The sequence below is a fragment of the Carassius gibelio genome, chromosome A6 (assembly GCF_023724105.1).
Source record: "Carassius gibelio isolate Cgi1373 ecotype wild population from Czech Republic chromosome A6, carGib1.2-hapl.c, whole genome shotgun sequence".
Taxonomy (NCBI): domain Eukaryota; kingdom Metazoa; phylum Chordata; class Actinopteri; order Cypriniformes; family Cyprinidae; genus Carassius; species Carassius gibelio.
The window spans coordinates 28,445,415-28,467,531 of record NC_068376.1 but is presented as its reverse complement, the minus strand read 5'-3'; the positions used below and the strand labels follow the sequence as shown (position 1 = coordinate 28,467,531).

The window sequence follows — 22,117 nt, the reverse complement described above, 5'->3', positions numbered from 1 at the left end:
AAATATTTACATAAAATGTATTATATCTATTGTTCCTTCAGTGTTGTAACAATGTTGTTAATAATTGTAATAGTATATATATATATACACATATACATATACCTAAACGTGTGTGTGTGTGTGTGTGTGTGTGTGTGTGTGTGTGTGCGCGCACATATATATATAGAGAGAGAGCAAAAATAAAAAAAATCGTTCCATTTCATTTGATGTCTTTTTTTTTTTTTTTGAGTTTGAGTTTGAGTTTAAAATATGAGCTAGATGTGTTTTTACGTGATTCATCCAGAGAGCCAGAGAGATATATAGAAGTTGGTGGTTTACTTTAGATCAGTGCTTCCCAAACCTGTCCTGGTGGCCCCCTGCCCTGCACCTTTTTTATGTCTCCCCCATCTAACACACCTGATTCCACTCATCAGCTTGTTAGTAAAGACTGCAAGAACTAAATTGGTTGTGTCTGATTAGGGAGACATACAAAATGTGTCGAGCAGGGGGTCCCTCAAGACAGGTTTGGGAAGCACTGCTTCAGATAATAGACTATGCCACTGTGCTGAAAGATGGAAACTCTGTCGAAGACGAAGTGGGGCTCAAACTGACTGACTGCTCCGATAAAAAAAAAAAAAATAATGCTTAGAATTGGTCTGCAAAAGCTTTATTTGAATGTATTTAAACCACTCTTGATATTGCTGCAATGCATAGTTAAGCGGGTTACACTGACCCCTGGTGGTGAAAATTGCATCTGTGAAACGATGCTACTGACATTTTGAAGAGTGTTGCTGATAGACTTTGATTTCCATAGTATGGGAAAAAAAATACTATGGAAGTCAGTGGGGATCAGAAAGGTTTTGTTTTTGGATGAACTGTCCCTTTAAGGAATTTCACAAAACAATGCAACAAATGAACAGCTTAATCTGAGTGTCAAACTAAATTATTTTCCCATAAAAATAGTTAGCAGCACAACTGTTTTCAACATTGATGATAATGAGACACATTTCTTGAGCAGAAAATCTTCATATCAGAATGATTTCTGAAGGATTGTGACACTGAAGACTGAAGTAATGATGCTGAAAATTCATTTAAAATGTTCATTGACTAGATATTAAATTTTAGACTAGTTCATCTCCATATTTCCCAGAAATATACACACTCTTATGGGAACATACGGGATCAGTGGATAAGGTTAGTTTTCCCAGAGCTCCTCTGAAGTGTTGATGTCTTAGTTTCCTGTAGAAAGGTCCAGCTGTAAAGCAGGATTAGGTTGAATTTTAGCATATGTGCACACCAGCAGTCTTGAGAGACAATTTAGCGGCCCAGTTCTCAAACTACAGCTTTCAGCATTGCCTAGGGAGTGTACTTTAGATTGTCTTCATTTAATGGTTGATTACAAGCAACCTTAGATTTATCTGCTGAACAATAACCGTAAGACTGACAGATCTGATGATGATGGGCAGCTTTGTAGCTCCCAATGACCTTTGAGCTAAAAGCAAAACAGGAAGTGAATATGGGCTTGATTAGTTTTCACTCTGAATGGTTTGGAACATGAAATCATCTTAATGTCTCCCAGACCAAAGATGACTCACCAATATACACATGAAATGAGGTTAACTGCTCAACCAAGGCAAGGTTCGTCATCACACAAACATTGTTAAGTGTTCGAAGTGCATCTGGATGCAGGAGTCCTGAATCAGTTGATTGATCCCGTTTGGTGTGTTGAGTCATGTTTCTCATTACACACAGTACACACACCATTGGGCTGGAATGTGTAATGAGTGGTAGCACTTTTACTGAAACTGTTATATAAAAAGGTAACACACATTTCTGAGTCACCACTAGTTTAATTTTTTAGTTTTGTTTTATGCTTTCATGGCTGCTTCTGAATGTACGTTATATGTTTAACTGCTCTTTCAGCATGATGGTGACCTTTCTTAAATGTCAGCATTGATATCAGCCCCAACCTTTTGTTTATTTCTGAATGCTTCGGCATCAAGAAAAGCAGGCCAGTGAGGGATGCTAATAATGCTTTAGCTGCAGAAAGCTTTGCATTTTAAAAAGCATCGTGCCCATTAAATGCATCATCATTTAAGTTGTTCATGTTGTTACTGTTAACTAGAATTAAAGCTGAAAGTATTAAAAAATCATTTTCAGTAATCAAATAATAAAGCTGAAACTAAAATTACAAAATAACAATGAAATTAAGTTTAGCTAAAGAATAAGAGATATAAAATAAATAAAAATTCAAAACAGATTATTTATTTATGTTAACCCTTTAACCATTAGGCCACGACTTCCCTGCTGTATCTTATAAGCAAAACATAATAATATAAAATACATGTCACTTAATCACTATATTCTTGTTTACCAAAATAAATCTGCTTTGAAACTATCTGTATTGTATATAGCAATATATAAATAAAGGTGACTTAAATGTAACATAACATAACATAGCATAACATAACATAACTTAACATATCATAATATAATTTCTACACAATTTAAGTGCTAAAATAACTAAAACTATAAAACTAAAACTTGATAAAAAAAAATTATAAAGACATACAGTATAAAAAATACAAATATATATATACAGTTCAGACCAAAAGTTTGGACAAACCTTCTAATTCAAAGAGTTTTCTTTATTTTCATGACTATGAAAATTGTAGATTCACACTGAAGGCATCAAAACTATGAATTAACACATGTGGAATTATATATACATAACAAAAAAGAGTGAAACAACTGAAAATATATCATATTGTAGGTTCTTCAAAGTAGCCACCTTTTGCTTTGATTACTGCTTTGCACACTCTTGGCTTTCTCTTGATGAGCTTCAAGAGGTAGTCACCTGAAATGGTCTTCCAACAGTCTTGAAGGAGTTCCCCGAGAGATGCTTAGCACTTGTTGGCTCTTTTGCCTTCTGTCTGCGGTCCAGCTCACCCCTAAACCTGGATTGGGTTCAGGTCCGGTGACTGTGGAGGCCAGGTCATCTGGAGCAGCACCACATCACTCTCCTTCTTGGTCAAATAGCCCTCGATGCCTTCAGTGTGAATCTACAATTTTCATAGTCATGAAAATAAAGAAAACTCTTTAAATGAGAAGGTGTGTCCAAACTTTTGGTCTGAACTGTATATATATATATAAACGTATTCACACTATTAACAAAAATATAAGTAGCCTATATCAAATTTGCCAAGGAAATATTTCTCATTTTCATTTGGTTATAGCTGAAGTACTAAAATGAATACTAAAATAAATAAACTACAAAACTTAAAACTTACTAAAACTTTACATTATAAAAAATAAAAATACAAAAATAATTTGAAATCTACTTCAGAATATTAACAAAAATATTACTATAACAATTCTATTAAAAAAACACTGATATCCAGAATTTTTTTTTACATACTGCGCACATGTTTTTATGAGTTTATACTTTAAGAAGAGTATAAAGAGATGCAAGGCATGTCTGATCTAAAGGTATTTCTACAAACAAGTGAGAGAGATAGCATCACAAGTTGAGCCACAAATGCAGTTGAGCAGAACTGCATCTGTCGAGTTTATGGACGAATTGTGGCATAAAAAATTTTTTTATATATGTTTTTTATATTATTTTAAGGCTTTGTGCTTTAAAGACAAAAGAACTACACACACCTTACATTAAAGTGTGTGTCAGCTTTCACACAGCTCCAGATGGAGAGACTGTTAGAAATCAAGCCTCCCCTGCTGTTCATCTTGGATGCTCTGGCTTCCATCCCACGGTTGTCACAGCACAGAGAGGAGCATCTCCAGGACTGGAGGAGCTTCTTCACGCTGTGACCCAGATACAGAGCCTCGAGGGCCAGCCATGCAACCTGTCTCTCTGACTTTCCATTCCTCAAAAGGACTCAAAACCTGCTGTGATCCCTGAACACCCAGCGGGCTTTGAGATGCTCATTTGGATGAACATAATTTAGTGCATCACTGCATCAGGTAATCAAGATTTCTGAATCAACTTACAAAAAAAAATTATTTTCATCTCAAGAGATGAATGTGTACATAAAAATAACCATTACGATATAGCATTTAATTAGATTTGCCTCATATGACTCAATTTGACCTTTGCAATATTAAATAAGAACACAAAGATTATGATATTTGAGGTAGCTAAAGTACCTCTACAAAGTAAATGAAATCTTCTTAAATAATATCAAGTAATATCATCACTAAGTCACTATATTCTTGTTTACCACAATAAATCTGCTTTGAAACAATCTGTATTGTATCAATAAATAAAGGTGACTTAAATATAACATAACATCTTATTCAAATATTTAATGTTACTTAAACTACTATAGTTATAGTGGATTTACTTAACTGAAATAAAATTAAATTTACATGAGATCTCGGAATACCAAATTTTTTACCTAATTTTTATACAAATTATACTTTGCTTGAGTCACATTCACAAAAAAAAAAAAAAAAAAAAAAACTTCAAAATTTGCAGAAAGCAACAACACCACAGGATCCACCTTCTAATATTGAATCAAAAACAGGAAACGCAATGTGATTCGATTCCCAAAAAATTAAGTGACTCTCTCTTTTTAGTGAATCAAAACATATATCGCCACACGATGAAGTTTGAATCCCGAGAGAATAACTGGATGAGCTGAACCGAATCATATGATTTAAGGATCATTTAGAGTGGTTACTGAAGTAATCTAATCTTAGTACTGAATCAATTAGCCTACTTTGTGTCCGATTCTGAATGATAGTGTGACTGTGAGACTTAAATCAGCAGTTCCTGATCGCTTAATAGCTTATGGCGATTAATTACAAAGATTACTTATAACGATGAATTGGTATTTCATAAAATGAATTAATGAAACACGACACAACCCAATTTTTATTACAGTTATCATTATTCTGCATTTATGTCGCCTACAAAGTCTGCATAAACCCTTGTTGCTAAATCTGTTTATATCAGTTTTATAGAAATCAGATTTTTTTCCATATTTGATTGAAGGCGTAAGTGCAAAAATAACACTTTTCACTATAAACAACAAAAGTTCCTTTGAAACGAACTGTTCAAAAGAACCGATTCGCTCAAAGAGTCTGTGCGCGCTGACGGTGTTGCATTCGCTCGAGCGCATCAGCGGCGCAGCATCATTTCAACGCAGCAGTTTGAGAAGACGCAACACAAAATGGCTTTGCGAATTTAACGCTCGACTGAGAAGGAACGCTCACAGCACTATCAGGAATATAGGGCGCTCTGGTTTTCTGAAATAATAAAGACCACGGAAGAAATAAGCCTGGAAATCAACGACGGACAGTGGGGGGAATCTGGGGACAGTCATGGCGGGGGTGGGAGCCAGGGGGAGAAAGACGGGACTCCCGGGGGTCTGTTGGAAAACATGCTATTTCCACATTCTCTTCTGGGTCGTGTCTGTTTGTGGAGAAGAGAGGACCTTCATTGTTGAGGTACGTGGAGAGAGATGATGTCCACCATCCTCACCTCCGCGGGCTGCGCGTGAAAGCGACCTGTTCCTTTGAGCATCATCACACGGACGCGTTATAGCGCACAGCTTTGGCTTAGCAGATGAATATTACTATCAATTATATTCATATTGGTTTATTAGCTGAAGAGGGTCAAACAGACTAAATAAATAATGATTTAGCGATGCATAAGTAATAAGCAATTACATTTTTGTATATACATTCTATAATCGTGTTAAATAATAGCTAATAACCACCATTAAATAAATATAATGCTTGATATTTTACAATTCGTGCAAATTAAAAATAAGCATGACACTACACGTAAACAATAACAATACACGCAAACCAAACATACCTAATAGTAACATCTAGGTATTCGAAAACAGAAGCACTCAATTTGTTTTATTATTTATTATAATTTGTTATTTTTGTGGCATTAAAGGTAGTTTAAAAATACAACAATGCAACCAGACTGTGTTAACCAGATATGACATAACATTTGCAAACATTACACCCAAAACATCCACATCACAATACATATACAATACATTTGTGTACTAATAGTACTAATATTTATATTTATTATTTATGATCTTTTAAATGCATTTGTGATACAGGTAGTTCAGCAATGCATCAAAACTACCTACATGTGAATGAATTCTTATATTTCTTTCAGCTCCGTTTTCCCTTCTATTCGGCCCCGAACAGATACTAAGTGTTTTATGTTAGCTCTTCCTGGAAATACAGCACACTGAAGCCATTATCAGGTTGCCAGTAATTGGATCATTTCATTGCGCCACTCACTGCACATGCATTGCCTTATTATACCCTATATATCTTTTGTCTTAACATGCTCAAGGCTTTATGCTCAGTGCAATGTGAGAACTGAACTAATCCTGTTCAAGAGACCTGCTTCTTACTGAGTAAAGACAAATTTAAGATGTAGATTAACTAGCACAATAATTTTCTTTATGGACACAATAGCTGCTTTGAATGATTCTGTTATATATAGAGGCTTTTGTTTGGATGTGCATCTACTGATTTCGTGTGTGCTGTGCTCCAAATATAGGTTCCTCCATTATTGATGGGAAAGGCAGTGATGCTTTTAAGCGAGCCAGAGCTGTTGGATTATGCTTTGTTGTGGCAATAGATCACTCGGTGAATAGAGATCTTACTGTTATGTCTGTCACAATTTTTAAAGATGAAGCATCTTGTTATGGTGCAGATTGCTTGATTAGAGGTTGTTTTTGCTGTGGTTATTATAAGTAAAGTGGATAAATTAGATAAATAGGTTATGCAATGTTCACAAATGTGATAAGCATCTTGTCATTGTTGTATTGTAAACGATTTAAGACTTTAAAGTCATCATGCATGACAGAATAATGATGATGTATTAAAGAGACAAATGCATTATAATTGAACACTTTAATACAAAAAAAATGACAACATATCAGGTTTATAAGAAATTGTTCTTCCAGTCCACATTCTGTTTCCATGCAATGAGTCTTTTTAACCCTCTGTTTCTTTGTTTCATTCATGTGAGTGACTAACAACAGGAGCTTTAGTATTAGCTATATGCACCTAATTGTTATAGGTATATTTACAGAATTTAAGCACAATATCATTCTAAATTGATAAATTACCTAAAACAAAGTGTGATCAAATTTTCTTTGCATACAATAATCAGGCTGCACGTATTATTCTGCTTCATGACCTAATGTGTAAATTGCAGCTATAAGATTTGTGATAGTGCCTGATGTGCATAGACAGAGAAACTGATATTTAGGTGAAGGTTCCCGTTAGTATTGGAATATGTTGGGAAAAGAGGTTTCGATGTCAGTATCCCATCGAAATGAGATAATATGATCATGATGATCCAGTTAACTGCTCATTTCTGTTTTCAGATATTATTCTTTTAAGACTCTGATATCAGATTACATATACGGTACATATTACCATATTACATATAGATTATATCTTCCTATCTCAGGCTACATTCTGCATCACAAAACTAAATAGCTTCAGTCATCACAGCATCATTGATTTGTATGTGGATGGACAGTTTGATTGAGTTGTGTGAACAATTAGCAGCAGTCAAAATGCAATTTGTAGTACTAGTCATAAATAGTTCTGGCCAACTGTAAAAAGCGTCTGTTCCTCTGCTGGAGCAAAACAAAGGGAGGGAAATGAGAAGGATCATGGCAGTCGCTGAGGATGATAATACTGTAGCAATTTAAGTCTTGTACTCTTATTTCAGTCTTGTCGTTTTTCGAAGCGAGTCATGCAGTGAGTAAGCTGCTGTCGATACTAGTTTTGGATTGTTGCCTTAGACCTGACCTATGCTTAGAGTACTGTAGTATCCATGGAAAAGGAAAAAAAAATAATATTCTTTATAATATTTAAGTATTGCAGTTTAGTATTTTCATGCATGTGTTATTGCATTATTATTTAATATTTATTTTACCTTTATTTATATCGTGCTCTATACATTGCTTCAAATCAGCTTTACAGTGATAGACAAGAAAATAGTGATTCAGTGATGCAAACAAAATTCAAATCTGCTGTAAAGCAGCTCTAAAAAGACAATTATATATTTAGATTTATATATAATATTTTTAAGTAGTATTTATTTTTATTAATTTAATTTTAGTTTAAGTTGTAGTAATTTAGATATGTGCTTGTCATTTCTATTTAGCTTTAATTTCTTTTTATTTCAGTTTTAGTACCTATTTTATTTGTTAGTCATCAAAGTAACATTTCTACTAAAAACTATATAAACATTTTTTAATGCATAAAAAAGACAAAATCACATTAGAAATTCTAAAATTCAAATGTATTTTTTTAAAAGTTAAAGATTTAATAGTAACTCAGTGATACTGAAAAAGCATTGTTTCTTCAAAGATTCAGCATTTCCCAATTAATACATTTTAATTTTATTGTTAAATATTCTGTCACAATATGAAAGTAAAATGGCTTGCAAATGCTTTTTCATGTTAACCTTAAACAAAGACCTTTACTCTATGAGACAGCTTGTGTCTTAAAACGCTGTTATTTGGAAGCTGCTTTATTATGTCAGTTCTCTTATATAAATGTAGTTTGACAAGGTGCGAATGACTTGCACTGACAGCGATGTCCTTAGTGTCTGTCTCAGTTTGACATCTGTTTTAATGGAGGACAGCTGGAATCTGCATCCGACAGAGTTCACAGGGCAAAGAGTAGGCAATGTATGCATGCATCATGCATCATATTGACCATATTCCACATATTGACAATAATGTTAAATGTTAAACTCTGCTTTTACTTTTTCCTCAATGATTGGACTTGTTTTGTTGCAAGAAAAACATAGCATTTGCATATTCTTTTTAAGGAAAACACCACTTGAGCTTTTTTCAATACTTAATATATCTTTATTTAAGGCATAGAAGAGCTTTCTGGTCATTGGGTGGTTTGGCTCTTTATACAGTCGTGCAGGATTTCCAGTCTGATTTAGTTCCGTTCCTAGACTGTCAATTGATTTGTGTGTCTAGTCGTGTGGAGAAACAAAACCTCTTCATCTTCATGTCACAGACTCTGAGAAGCTGTAGCCCGGCGAGTTTAGATTGCTGTCTCCATCTGACAGTTTAATTTTAGCCACAGGAGCAGTTAAACCCCACCAGTTTGTTGGATTTGAATAGAAATGCTCAGCGGTTGCTTTCTGTAAGGAACTGCACACAGCATCGTGAGGAAATTCATTCATATTTAAGAAAAGCTTAATTTACCAAATTGAGATCTGAAGCTGTTTTGGTGCAGCGCTGGTCTAGACCGTGGGTGAAACATGCTGGGTAGCTTTATTTTCATTTTGTTTCAATTGATCATTTATTAAAGATGTTTGAGAGGAAAATGTTATAGATTGGAGTCTGGTCTTGCAGAGCTCAGGGGATTTAATGAAGATCCCATTTAATGAAGATCTATGTATCAGATGTCCTAAAAGTAATTATTAATGTTTTTCTATTTATTGTAACTACACAACAATAGATATTTAATAATTATATAATATATATATATAAAATAGGTAACACTTTACAGTAAGCTTTTATCTGTTGACATTAGATAAGTGATTTAAATGTTTAATATTATATACAATATAAATACAATTAAAATGTAATATAAAAATGTGTATTATATAGATTGATAGAGAGACAGACAGACAGAGAGAGAGAGAGAGAGAGAGAGAGAGAGATTTGAGTTAGCAAGCTTAAGATGATGTGGACTTGATTTGTAGTAGATAGTATTCATTGAATATTGCCTTAATTTTGTTTAGGTCACTTTAGAACTAAATCAAAAAAACATATATGCAGAATATGTTTGACATTTTTACACATTGTAAAGACACTTACATCACAATTTCAATTGTACCTTTTATTTTTGGACATGTATGATGGATTATTTCCTTGGAGAACTATGTAAATAAGCATGGTAATTATGCAATATCATAGGAGGGAATATATTAGAGTACCATAGTATGTTCGTGTTCTTGTGGCTCAGTGGTAGAGCATTGCATTAGCAGATGAAGTTGTGGGTTCAATTCCCAGGGAACACACATACTGGTAAAAAAAAAAAAATGTATAGCCTGAATGCACTATAAGTTGCTTTGGATAAAAGCATCTGATAAATGTATGTTGTCTGTTATCATCATTGTACTATAGTAACACTACAGTACATTCTGAAAAGGTAAAGAAAAAAATAAATGTGAATGGAATGTGTACCAATGTGTGGAAATGGAAGTGTAATATTTACTTGCCCTAATTTTTGTCTTTCTCTGATTGTGAGATATGTATTTCGCCATACCCTCTAAAGAATGTTAGTGTGTGTCAAAATCTCTGAAGTGTGTGAAGTATTCGCTGAAACACACTTCACTGCCAAACACTGCTCTGGTCCCTAGTGAATCTCATGCTGTGAAAGGAAGCTATTGTTGTGTTTTTTATGTATGCTTTGTTCTTTCTTGACGGTATTATTGTATTTTTTTCTGTTTACTGTAGGATTAAGACATGGTTTGCTTTATTAAATATTCTGTTTACTGTTGTAGTGCAATAAGAAGCTGCAGAATGTTGTGTTTTTCTTTGTGTTTGTTAGTGTTACGACCGCAGCCATAATTATGCTAGAATGTGCTGAGAGAAAGCATGCAGTCCTCGCTCTGACTCTGCAATGAATGCAGGCAACTAAATAAAGATGGCACTGATTTCTCACAAATGTCTTAACTCGTCCTGAATACATCTCTTCAGGAGACCAAATGCTGGGAGAAATTAAAAGAAAGAGGGGAAAAAATCACAATTAACAGAGAAAAACCTAATTAGTTCACACAAATTCTGCACCAGTATCACTGCTTGAATTGAAGTTGAATGGTGCATTGCCTTTATCATGCTATTCATACCAGTTTTTTGGTGTTGTGCTGCGTTATGTAACATGTTGACATGTCAACTTCCTGAAAGCTAGTGACAAGTATCGTGATTAATGTAAATGAATAATGTAAAAATCTAGTTTATTTTGTACTGTAACAGTCATTATTCATGTAAAATGTAATGGTTGCCTTTTTGAAAAAGAAGTGTGATTAAATTTATTAAATGTGCACAAAAACTGCACTTGCAGATAATATTATTAGAAATAAAAGGCTAGTTAAGTGTACACCTACATGAATATGTAAACACGCCCCCATGACTACCGTAATTTTTGGACTATAAGTTGGACTATAAACGCCATGACGTGGTAAAAAACATAAATAAGTCGCACTGGACTATAAGTTGCATTTATTTAGAACCAAGAGAAAACATTATCGGCCACAGGAGCACTGAGCAGCATAGAGCGCCCTCTCACGGCTGTAGACGGTAATGTTTTCTCTTGGTTCGTTTCTCTTGGTTCATGTCAAATTAATTTTGATAAATAAGTCGCACCTTACTATAAGTCGCAGGACCAGCCAAACTATGAAAAAAAGTGCGACTTATAGTCCAGAAAATATGGTACGTCACTGTGTGGGAATATTTGTGTAACATTATCCAAATGTTCAAGCAAAGATAGAAGGCGTAACTTTGATTCTCGCTGTAGTATTATTGAGGCCGCCGCCACCATCATGTTGTGGAGACGCTGTGTTTCGTTGTGAAAGTGAAACTACTTTGTTTGGCCTTCCAAAAGAGGACACAACTAGAAATCAGTGTTTAAGTTGCATTTACAACACTGTTCCAGACTGTTTCCTGAACCTGAGAGAGTAGCCTACAAGGCCGGCTGTGGCACAAAGGCTGTTTCTATAAAATGAGGCAATTCCAAGTTTGCAAGGACAGTCTGGCTCTTCTGACTCACAGCCTGTAAGTAATTTTTCATATTTAAAGAATTTGCCACTGATGATTCAAATGCGAGTTTTGATCCAATCATCAAATGCAGACATGGTTTTATGTTTACGCAGCGTGATACGCAACGTTATGTAATGTTTTTTTTGGGGCGGGGTTTGTCTCATCACACCAGGACACGGCATCACAGTATGGTGAAGGGCATAACATTTCTGTCACATGCTTGAAGCATTAGGCCAATCACAACTCACTGGATAGCTGGCCAATCAGAGCACACCTCACTTTTCAGAGAGAAGATCTTTGTAAAAATCTACGCGTTTTAGAAAGGCAGGGCATAGAGGAGAAACAATAATGTACAGTATATGGAAAATAATGTATTTTTTTTTTTACCTTAAACTGCATAAACACCAAATAACGTTCTTTTTAGCAACGTCATATGACCCCTTTAAGTCCTACTTATGTGGTTCAAAATAAGCACAAAATAAGCTCAACTAGACGGACAAAAAAATGGTGTAGATACTATTTTGATTCAGAAATTGCTAGTAAATTTCACAATTAAAGGGTTAGTTCACCCAAAAAGGAAAATGATGTCATTAATGACTCACCCTCATGTCGTTCCAAACCTGTAAGACCTCTGTTCATCTTCGGAACACAGTTTAAGATATTTTAGATTTAGTCCGAGAGCTCTCAGTCCCTCCATTGAAGCTGTGTGTACGGTATACTGTCCATGTCCAGAAAGGTAAGAAAAACATCATCAAAGTAGTCCATGTGACATCAGAGGGTCCGTTGGAATTATTTGAAGCATCGAAAATACATTTTGGTCCAAAAATAGCAAAAACTATGATTTTATTCAGCATTGTCTTCTCTTCCGGGTCTGTTGTGAGCGAGTTCACTGCAGTGTAGGGATATACGGTTCGCGAACGAATCACTCGATTTAACCGGATATTCTTGAACCAGTTCACCAAATCGAACTGAATCGTTTTAAACGGTTCACGTCTCCAATATGCATTAATAAACAAAAGATTGACTTGTTCTCGATCAAGAACTGTTTCTGTCAGACGCGTCCGATTCGAGAACTGAGGAGCTGATGATACTGCACATGTGTGATTCAGCGTGAAGCAGACTGACACACAGAGCGTCTGAACCGAACTGATTCTTTTGGTGATTGATTCTGAACTGATTTTGTGCTAGTGTTATGAGCGTGGGTAAACCGAAGGCTTGAATCAAGGGCAATCATCGCCAATGACGCCATTACATCTAACACAAAATAACTGGTGAACCGTTTTCTTCATCTGGTTTATTGAATCGAACTGTCCTAAAGAACTGGTTCGCGGAAAAGAACCGAACTTCCCATCACTACTGGTGATCCGAAAACAGATGCAACCAGTTCTTGACCTGAGAACAAGTCAATCTTTCGTTCATTATCTGGCTCAGCTTTATTAATTAGTTATCAATTACATAATTTTCATTTTTGGGTGAATTAACCCTTTAAATACAAAGAAACAGCAACTAATAGTATTTTGAAATAGTACTTTCTTGTAAAACATACTACAATATTTTTTTTGTTTAATTTACAATTTCAAAATATAATTTTTACAGTGCACTTGCATTTCATATAAACTAAAACTATAATATTTTCAGTTTATTGTAACTAACATGCAATAAAGTGTCCGAAAACATTACATTCAGTCCACACTTTAGTATATTATTTCCAAAATAAGTACTCTTTTTAAAAGTATACTAAAGTGTACGTCTATTTCACAAGGTTGTTGTTTCTGGAATGTGTCTAACCTGGTTGCTCACATTTGCTGTACAGCTAATGAAGGGTTTTAGACTGTTATGACTGCATTGGTGTGAAAACTGTTATTGCAATCATTGTGGTTTTAAATCATTCGATCTGTATTTTTTCATTCGGGGGTGTTTGATATGAGCACAAATGGCAGCTCTCCTCTCTGTCTTTGTCTAGTTCCCCTCCCCCACATCTCCATCTACTGTACGCTCTCATCTTCCATCACTCCACCTTCCCTTCTCATCCATATCCTTCGTCTCTCTCTCCTCTGTCTTGCTCAGTTTGTCTTTTTGTTCTTTGTCTTCTCCCTCTCTGTATGTTTTTCTCTCCAGTACTGTCATTATCATATTTTTTTTGCCCTTTGTGCCACTTGTGTATGTAGAACAGTCTCGAAAAGACAGGGAATGATGGGAAAAGAGTTGTAAACAGGATTGAGAAATGACGTGAGTTAGACTTGAACTCATGTCACCCACCCCAGTTGAGTGTGTTAGCTAACCACTAGGCCATGGCTGTAGCACTGTTATTATGTCTTAAGAGCATGTTTGTTAACCGCTAATAGGATTGCATGTTTTGGAGAATATTTTTTTTATTTTTTATAAAAATTGCAATTGCAATTTTAAAAAACGTATTTATATCATTATTTAATAAATTTTATTATGATTACTATTATTAAATAAAAAATACAAAACAGAAAAATAAATATTATAATAAATATTATAGAAAAAATTCCGCTGTAAAAATCTGAGTATTTAATAAAATATATTTTATTTTACATCACAGCTGTTAGCTTGCAGTACTAATATTCATGACTTTCTATTTTCTTTGTAATAATTCACTGTATTTGAAAAATATAATAAAAATAAATGTAACTATTTTATTTTTATAGTTGAACTGTATCTTCATTTCTTCATCCTTTATTTTGGCATGAAAACCTTTGCATTGAAATGTTGCATTCCCAAGTGCATGCTATAACCTAAATTTATAGCAGTTGCAGATGTGAGTTTGTATGCGTTTGTTGTGAACACTGATTCACACAGTGCATATATTAGTTTAATTAAACTGCTTCCTTGGGGATTTGATAATCACAGTAAATATCACCATTTCATGATTCAATTTTCATTTTGATTTATCATGGAGCTATAATTCTAACACTATTGTTATCTCTTTTGGCCTTTTCTATGCTTTTATTTATTGATCAAGGCAGACGGAACAAGAAATTAAAGAAAAACAAAAGAGAAATGACATGAGCCAACTCAAACTTATGCCTCTCTCATGAGCACTATGGCTCAATGTGCCGTTTGCACTAACCCCTCTTCTATTGGTGAGGCAGTCAGGGCACCACTGCTAGGAACTGAACCTTTATTGATTCGACTGATGATGTGACATACAGTTTCTCTCTGAAACACAAGATGTCAAAAGTCTTGAGGTAATGTCACCCGATCAATTCCCGCAAATCCTCAAACTAAGCGCACACACCATGCTCTCTGTGGAAGGCCCAACTGCATTTGTGACTCCCTACTCATTTGCACACACTTATGAGAAAGGAGACTCCGCATGACCTGAACATCTTGTGTTTCAAAGAGGCCAATTACATGGGCTGTGATAACAATTTTACAGCCGGTAATAATGTCAAAGTAACACTGCAGTAAGTGCATGCTAGATACTGTACCTGCTTTGTAATATTCTCTATTTAATGCCGCTCTACAGTTTTTAACAGTGTACTGTACCTCATCATTTCAGTTTATGAGGCACATTTCAGCATTGGGATAACGCAGGATTTAAATCAAACTTCGCTTATCAATACATACAAAACACATGCATATACACCTGTAAATTACTCGTATATATATGTATACTATTGGATGTTCAAAAATACATATATGAAATACAGGTTAACTCTAATATGAAATCCATGCCAATACATATTGTGTAATAAATGCATATACACTTAACTTGCATATAAATATAAAGTTAACGCATGCATACACCTATAGACACTCGCTTGTACGTATAAACTCGATCCGTGCATATACACCTACAACACCACATGCACACATATAAACTCACTGCATGCAGATTCACCTATTCATACTCACATATACATGTAAACGTGATCCATATACATAATCGTTCGAACTTCGCACATACATATAAACTCGCTGCATGCATATTCACCTATACATACTCACATATACATATAAACTCGATCCATATACACAAAAAAAAAAAATTCAGTAACGTATACAGTTCAGATAAGAAAGACGTATGGTTTAGTTGTGAACATAGTGATTTCATATGTGGATGTGTGTGAACATTTCAGCGCAAACGGAAGGCATTTCAGTGTAAAAGGAAGTCGTTTGAGTATTAGCCAATAAGTCTTCTAGTCATCCAACAACAAAGAAGTCAGAATGGAGTGAACTCATTTTTTATTTTTTCAGTGTTTGGCACAATATCAAAAACAGCCAGTTTCTAAGGATCTGAGGAAAGGTGGAAATGGTTATTTCCCTTGAAATACTAGGATGGACTGATGGTTGATTCTTCTTGTAAGCACACAGCAGAGAGTCAGATTGTTTATTTAAGGTAAAACACATGAAACTTTACACAGATTACATTACAGCAGATATCATGATGAAGAAATCAGCCGCTATTTGAGCTCTGGATAGTCTCGCAAGCAAACATAGTGCTGTTTCAGCAGAACTATCAAATGTAATTTGAGTCAGATGCAGACTTCTTGTCCCTTACTGTTTATCAGTGGTAAAGAATTTCATTGTGTGTGCCATAAGAACAGAACAAAATCACAACTGAAGCTTTTAAAGTAAAGTAATGTTTTTTTTCAGTGATATACACTGTTTAAAACTAAAATACAGTAAAAAAAAAAAAAAATGCAATATTGTGAAATATTATTACAAATTAACTGTTCTATTTGAATATATTTTAAAACGTCATTTATTTCTGTGAACAAAGTTGAATTTTCAGCATCATTACTACAGTCTTCAGATCCTTCAGAAATCATTCTAATATGCTGATTTCTTGCTCAAGAAACATTTCTGATTATCAATGTTTCAAACAGTTGTGCTGCTTCATGCATTTGTTTAAGGACTCTTTGACGAAAGTTCGCAATATCAGTATTTATATGAAATAGAATATATTTTACTTTATATATGTTTTAACTATCACAATTGATTACTTCTTTGTTGAACAGTTACTTCTCAAAAACACACAATCGTGCAAGGACAAATGTTGAATGTTGAAAAATGAATGCAATTTTGAACAATAGTTTGCTACATGACCTAATAATATTGCATGTTTAATTTAGCCAGTGACATCCAGTTATTGGCTCAGAAATATTCGGAAAATAGGCATTTAGAACTCTTGATTAACAATCCAATCAAAAGAGTAAAAATGAGATGAACATTCATCACACAAGAATTGTGCTGTCGGGGGCACTGCATTGTGGGATGCAGGATGCTGCAAAGTGTACTCTGTTTGTTCACTTCACTTTTGCATGCATAATTGTGATAAGTATATAAACTATATACTGAAATACAAAGAGTAATGTGTAATGTGGTTGTGAATGATTACTGTGCAGTATACCTGTTCATCATGAAAAGGATTACTTTGTTTAACCAGTGTGGTTAGTTCCTGCACTTAGTTACTACAGAAGGTAAACTGAAGATTTAAAGGAATAGTTCACCAAAAAACTGCACATTATTTAAAATGTATTTACCCTAAGGCTATCAAAGATGAGAATGGCACCCATTCACTGCAGATGATCCATTGGTGAGTAAGTGATGCAATGCTAAATTTCTCCAAATCTGTTCCCATGAAGAAACAAACCAATTTATGTCACGGTTTACCTGAGGGTGAGAACATTTTCAGCAAAAAAAAAGAAGAATATTCTGTTATCATTTATTCACCCAAGCTTTATGACTTTCTTTCTTTTGTGGAACGTAAAATAAGAAATGTTGAGGAATATATTTTCTATTCTTTTATGGTGCTTTTTGTATCATTCTGGAGCTCAACAATTTGTATCCTCAATAGATTTTGTTATATGAACAGGAATGGCAAGTATATTATACAGAGTTTCTCCTTTTATGATCCACAGAAGACAGAAGGTCATAGAGGTTTGGAACGACAGTGCATTTCACGAACAATTGATTATTTATATTTCCAGGGAAATGTGGTTTTCTGACTTTGAACTGAATTCCACTGAGTCCTGCAAAATACTGGAACAGAAATAGACCTGCGGCTTAAATAAGGCTTATTATTCACGGGGCTGAACTGTCACTGTCCTTTTGTGTTCTTCAGATCTCACAGCCTTCATTGATTTATCAAAGTGGATGATATTGTTGGGTCTAGTGCTGGTTGCAGACTTTGCTGTATGCCATGCTTATAATGATGGCACCAGTAACAGTGTTGGTGAATTATTTAATGGTTACGATTTCCCAGGAGGCCGTGCTGAGCCTCTGTTACCATGGAGCCATGTCACAGAAGGGTGTACTCAGCATTCTGAATAAGCAAAATAATGTTAGTGTGATACATCTGTGCATTATATTCATGCATATTTCTGTAGCGAAATATGCTGCTTTATCATTGCATTTCAACAGTAAAGAGTATGATATTGGTGTTGGTCTAACATTTAATGTAAAACTTAAATTATATATTGCAGTGCTAGATTTGTAACTGGGGCATTTCCATGAAGAACTAGCTACAATGCCATAGTATTTTATAGGGATTTCTGGTTAGGTTTTTGGGAGTTGCTATAGATGGTTTATTGACGGATGATTTTTTTTTTTTTTTTATGTTATACAATAGATGTGTGGTTGATTCTTTTTGCAAACACACAAAAAAATGAGAAAATAGAGAGCACTACTTTTAATTCTAATGAACTCTGTGTTGCTCTCTTGGATTCAGGATCGAAGTACGTGTGTGTGGCGACCCAAGGACTGATTTCCATTTTAGGCATTGACTCACTGTTTGTGATGGTCCTGCTTCGTGCTTAGAAGGAAAGGACCAGAAACTCCAGCATTAAAATATTCATGCTGGAAATGGACTCTAAGCCATGAGCTCAATTAAAGAGCCCCTCTCTATAAAATGAGGGCTTTGCTTACTAGTTCTCCACTCTGCCTGTCCGCAGGGAGAGATGAAAGCAGAGAGAGGAGGCTGAGATGAGGGAATGAGAGGATGAGGATAAGGATGCTCTATATAAGTTCAGTTTTATTTTTGCGCTGTTAAATATGTTGAGATCAAGCAGCATGTGAAATGAACCGAGCTTTGAGAACAAATGGAGTTTATTTGAGGTGGCTGACCTAGACAGGGTCTGTTTATTGATACAATTTGTGTTTTCTCCCATAGTTTCACACATATTTAAGTGTGTAATTTCTGCACACTAGCATCAAAAACAGAATAGAATAATTTATTGCTTACTCTAAAAATACCATCTCTGTATGGTATAATCTTAAGGTCATCTAAGTGTACTTAACTGCTATTTCGGGACACCATGAATATGAACTAAAATGTGCTTTTAACATACTCTCTTTGTATTTAAAAATGTCACTACTTGTAGTACACTTGAGTGCACTAGTGTATGAAATATTTTTCAAGTTTATTACAAGTGGTAACTAAATACCTTTTTTAAAATACAGAGATGGTATGTTAAAATTGCATTTTAATTCATATTCAAGTTCATCCTAAAATAGCAAAGTTAAAGAGCATTTTTTTTCAGCTGGGTTGGCATCAGTATTTAAAGTAATTTAGTCAGTGTTATTTTATTACCATTGAAATAATAGACTTAATAATAGTTTTAGTCTTAGACATTTTTTTTCTAAATATACGTGTAAAGTTTTTTTTATTTATTAACTTTTAGTTATTTTAGTACATTTATGTACATTTAACTAAATGCTTGGCAGTTGGCTGAAATATAATACGTTTATAAATATTTGATTTATTTTATTAAGTTTATTTTACTTCAAGTAAAATAAACTTAATAAAATGTTTTAATTTTATTTATTGTTTTCAGTTTTAGTTAACTATAAAAACCTTGCCTTTAGTTTTTAATGTAATGTTTCTTTGTTTTTTAGACGTGGCTGAAGAACTATGGCTATCTGCTCCCTCCGGACATTCGGACGTCGGACCTGCGATCGGAGAAAGCCATGCAGTCGGCAGTCGCTGCCATGCAGCGGTTTTACGGTATTCCAGTGACGGGAGTGCTTGACCAGACCACCATCGAGTTAGTAACAGCCCTCTTTACTGCATCACTTACTCTTTTAAGAAAAAATGCATATGCTACATCAAGTTTTTGATTAATAAGACGAACAGTGGGCGTTTAAAGTTGCCCCCTCACGGGAGCTTTTATATTGAAATAAATAAATAAAAATAAAATTTATGCATTTAGCAGACGCTTTTATCCAAAGCAACTTACAGTGCATTCAGGCTATCAATTTTTACATATCACGTGTTCCTGGGGAATCAAACCCCCAACCCTGCGCTTGCTAGCACAGTGCTCTACCAGTTGAGCTACAGGAGCACTATAACATAATATTCAGATCACATAATGATCACATAACCAGTTGGATAAAAAGTAATATGCACAAAAACTAAAGTATAACTTACCTCAGACTCCAAAATTTTCAGAGAGCATCAACTTGCACACCATAGCAGTGACTTCATTAAATGTAATGAGTGCTCCAGAGCTGATGGGGGCAACAGAGAGACCAATGGTTGTTTCAGAAGAATTCAAAACCACATACTCACTGAGTAGGTACTTAAAGAGTTAGTTCACCCAAAAAGGAAAATTATGTCATTAATGACTCACCCTCATGTCGTTCCAAACACATAAGACCTCCGTTCATCTTCGGGACACAGTTTAAGATATTTTAGATTTAGTGCAAGAGCTCTCAGTCTCTCCATTGAAACTGTGTGTACGGTCTACTGTCCATGTCCAGAAAGGTAAGAAAAACATCATCAATATTTTGAAGCATCGAAAATACATTTTGGTGCAAAAATAGCAAAAACTACGACTTTATTCAGCATTGTCTTCTCTTCCGTGTCTGTTGGGAGAGAGAGTTTAAAACAAAGCAGTTTGTCATATCCGGTTCGCCCATGAATCACTCGATGTAACCGGATCGTTTTGAACCAGTTCACCAAATCAAACTGAATCGTTTGTAATGGTTCGCGTCTCCAATATGCATTAATCCACAAATGACTTAAGCTGTTAACTTTTTTAATGTGGCTGACACTCCCTCTGAGTTCAAACAAACCAATATCCCGGAGTAATTCATGTACTCAAACAGTACATTGACTGAACTGCTGTGAAGAGAGAACTGAAGATGAACACCGAACCGAGCCAGATAACGAACGAAAGATTGACTCGTTCTCGAGTCAAGAACCGTTTCTGTCGGACGCGTCCGATTTGAGAACTGAGGAGCTGATGATACTGCACATGTGTGATTCAGCGTGAAGCAGACCGACTCACAGAATGTCTGAACCGAACTGATTCTTTTGTTGATTGACTCTGAACTGATTCTGTGCTAATGTTATGAGCGCGGGTAAACTGAAAGCTTGAATCAAGGGCAATCATCCCCAATGACGGCATTACATCGAGCGCAAAAAAAACGGTGAACCGTTTTCTTCAACCGGTTTATTGAATTGAACTGTGAGTCATTAACGACATAATTTTCCTTTTTGGGTGAACTAACCATTTAATTTCAGTAAGTACTGCCTTAGCGAGTGCTAGAAGAGTACGTACTCTATTGCCTGAATACATTAAGGAAGAATAAGATCCGGACATCATCCGCAACATTATCATGTGACTTACGAAGATATTATAACAAGCACAACAACTTAAAATATATGACCGACAGGTTTAATTAATCTATCTGTAAATATTTGATGTTGATGAAATTTGCTCATTTTGTGGTCTTCTTGAAGACACAGCTACCCATTTTATTTTGGGTTGATAATGAGTATAATATATATTATTATTATTTTTATGTAATTTCTTAATTTTTAGACCTTAAATAAAATTTTCAGTTGCAAGATAGTTTATAAAAACATGTTCTCGTGCATATAAACTAAACATGAAAATTCATCCCGTTTATTTACTTAATGCGTGTTTTTGCTCTTGTTGGTGTTCTGTGTGATTTTAGCACTGCATTTGATGTGCAGTAGTATGAAGATCATAAACTTTCTGCTAGAGTTTTCCCTGACAGTCGATTAGTGTCCTTGTGTGTGATTATTATCTACATGTTTTAAGGTGGATGAGAAAACCTCGGTGTGGAGTTCCAGATCACCCTCACATCAGCCGACGGAGGAGAAATAAACGCTACGCCCTCACTGGTCAGAAATGGAGGGAGAAAAAGATCACATACAGGTAAAATATATTTTCAGCGACTGTTTAAATGCCACTTACGCAATGCCACTTGGAACGCATGTCACTTATGCAATGTTCCAGGCACCCATTGCTGAAATGCTTCCCTCCCAACCTTAGAAATGCTAAAATAAGCTTTTGTTTTCTGCCTGATGGGAGAAAGAGAGAGAGAGAGAG

At 34.9% G+C, this 22,117-nt stretch overlaps 1 protein-coding gene across 1 annotated transcript in view; it reads left to right on the top strand.

The window, feature by feature from the left end:
- Positions 1–4,938: 4,938 nt before the first annotated feature.
- The window catches only part of LOC128015974 (matrix metalloproteinase-24-like), a 33,578-nt gene continuing 16,399 nt past the window's right edge, over positions 4,939–22,117 (top strand). Inside the window, exons 1-3 of the mRNA XM_052600250.1 lie at positions 4,939–5,448; positions 19,653–19,801; positions 21,827–21,943. Of these exons, the coding sequence (XP_052456210.1) occupies positions 5,323–5,448; positions 19,653–19,801; positions 21,827–21,943 (392 nt within the window). The 5' untranslated portion in view covers positions 4,939–5,322. The remainder of the gene's footprint in view (positions 5,449–19,652; positions 19,802–21,826; positions 21,944–22,117) is intronic.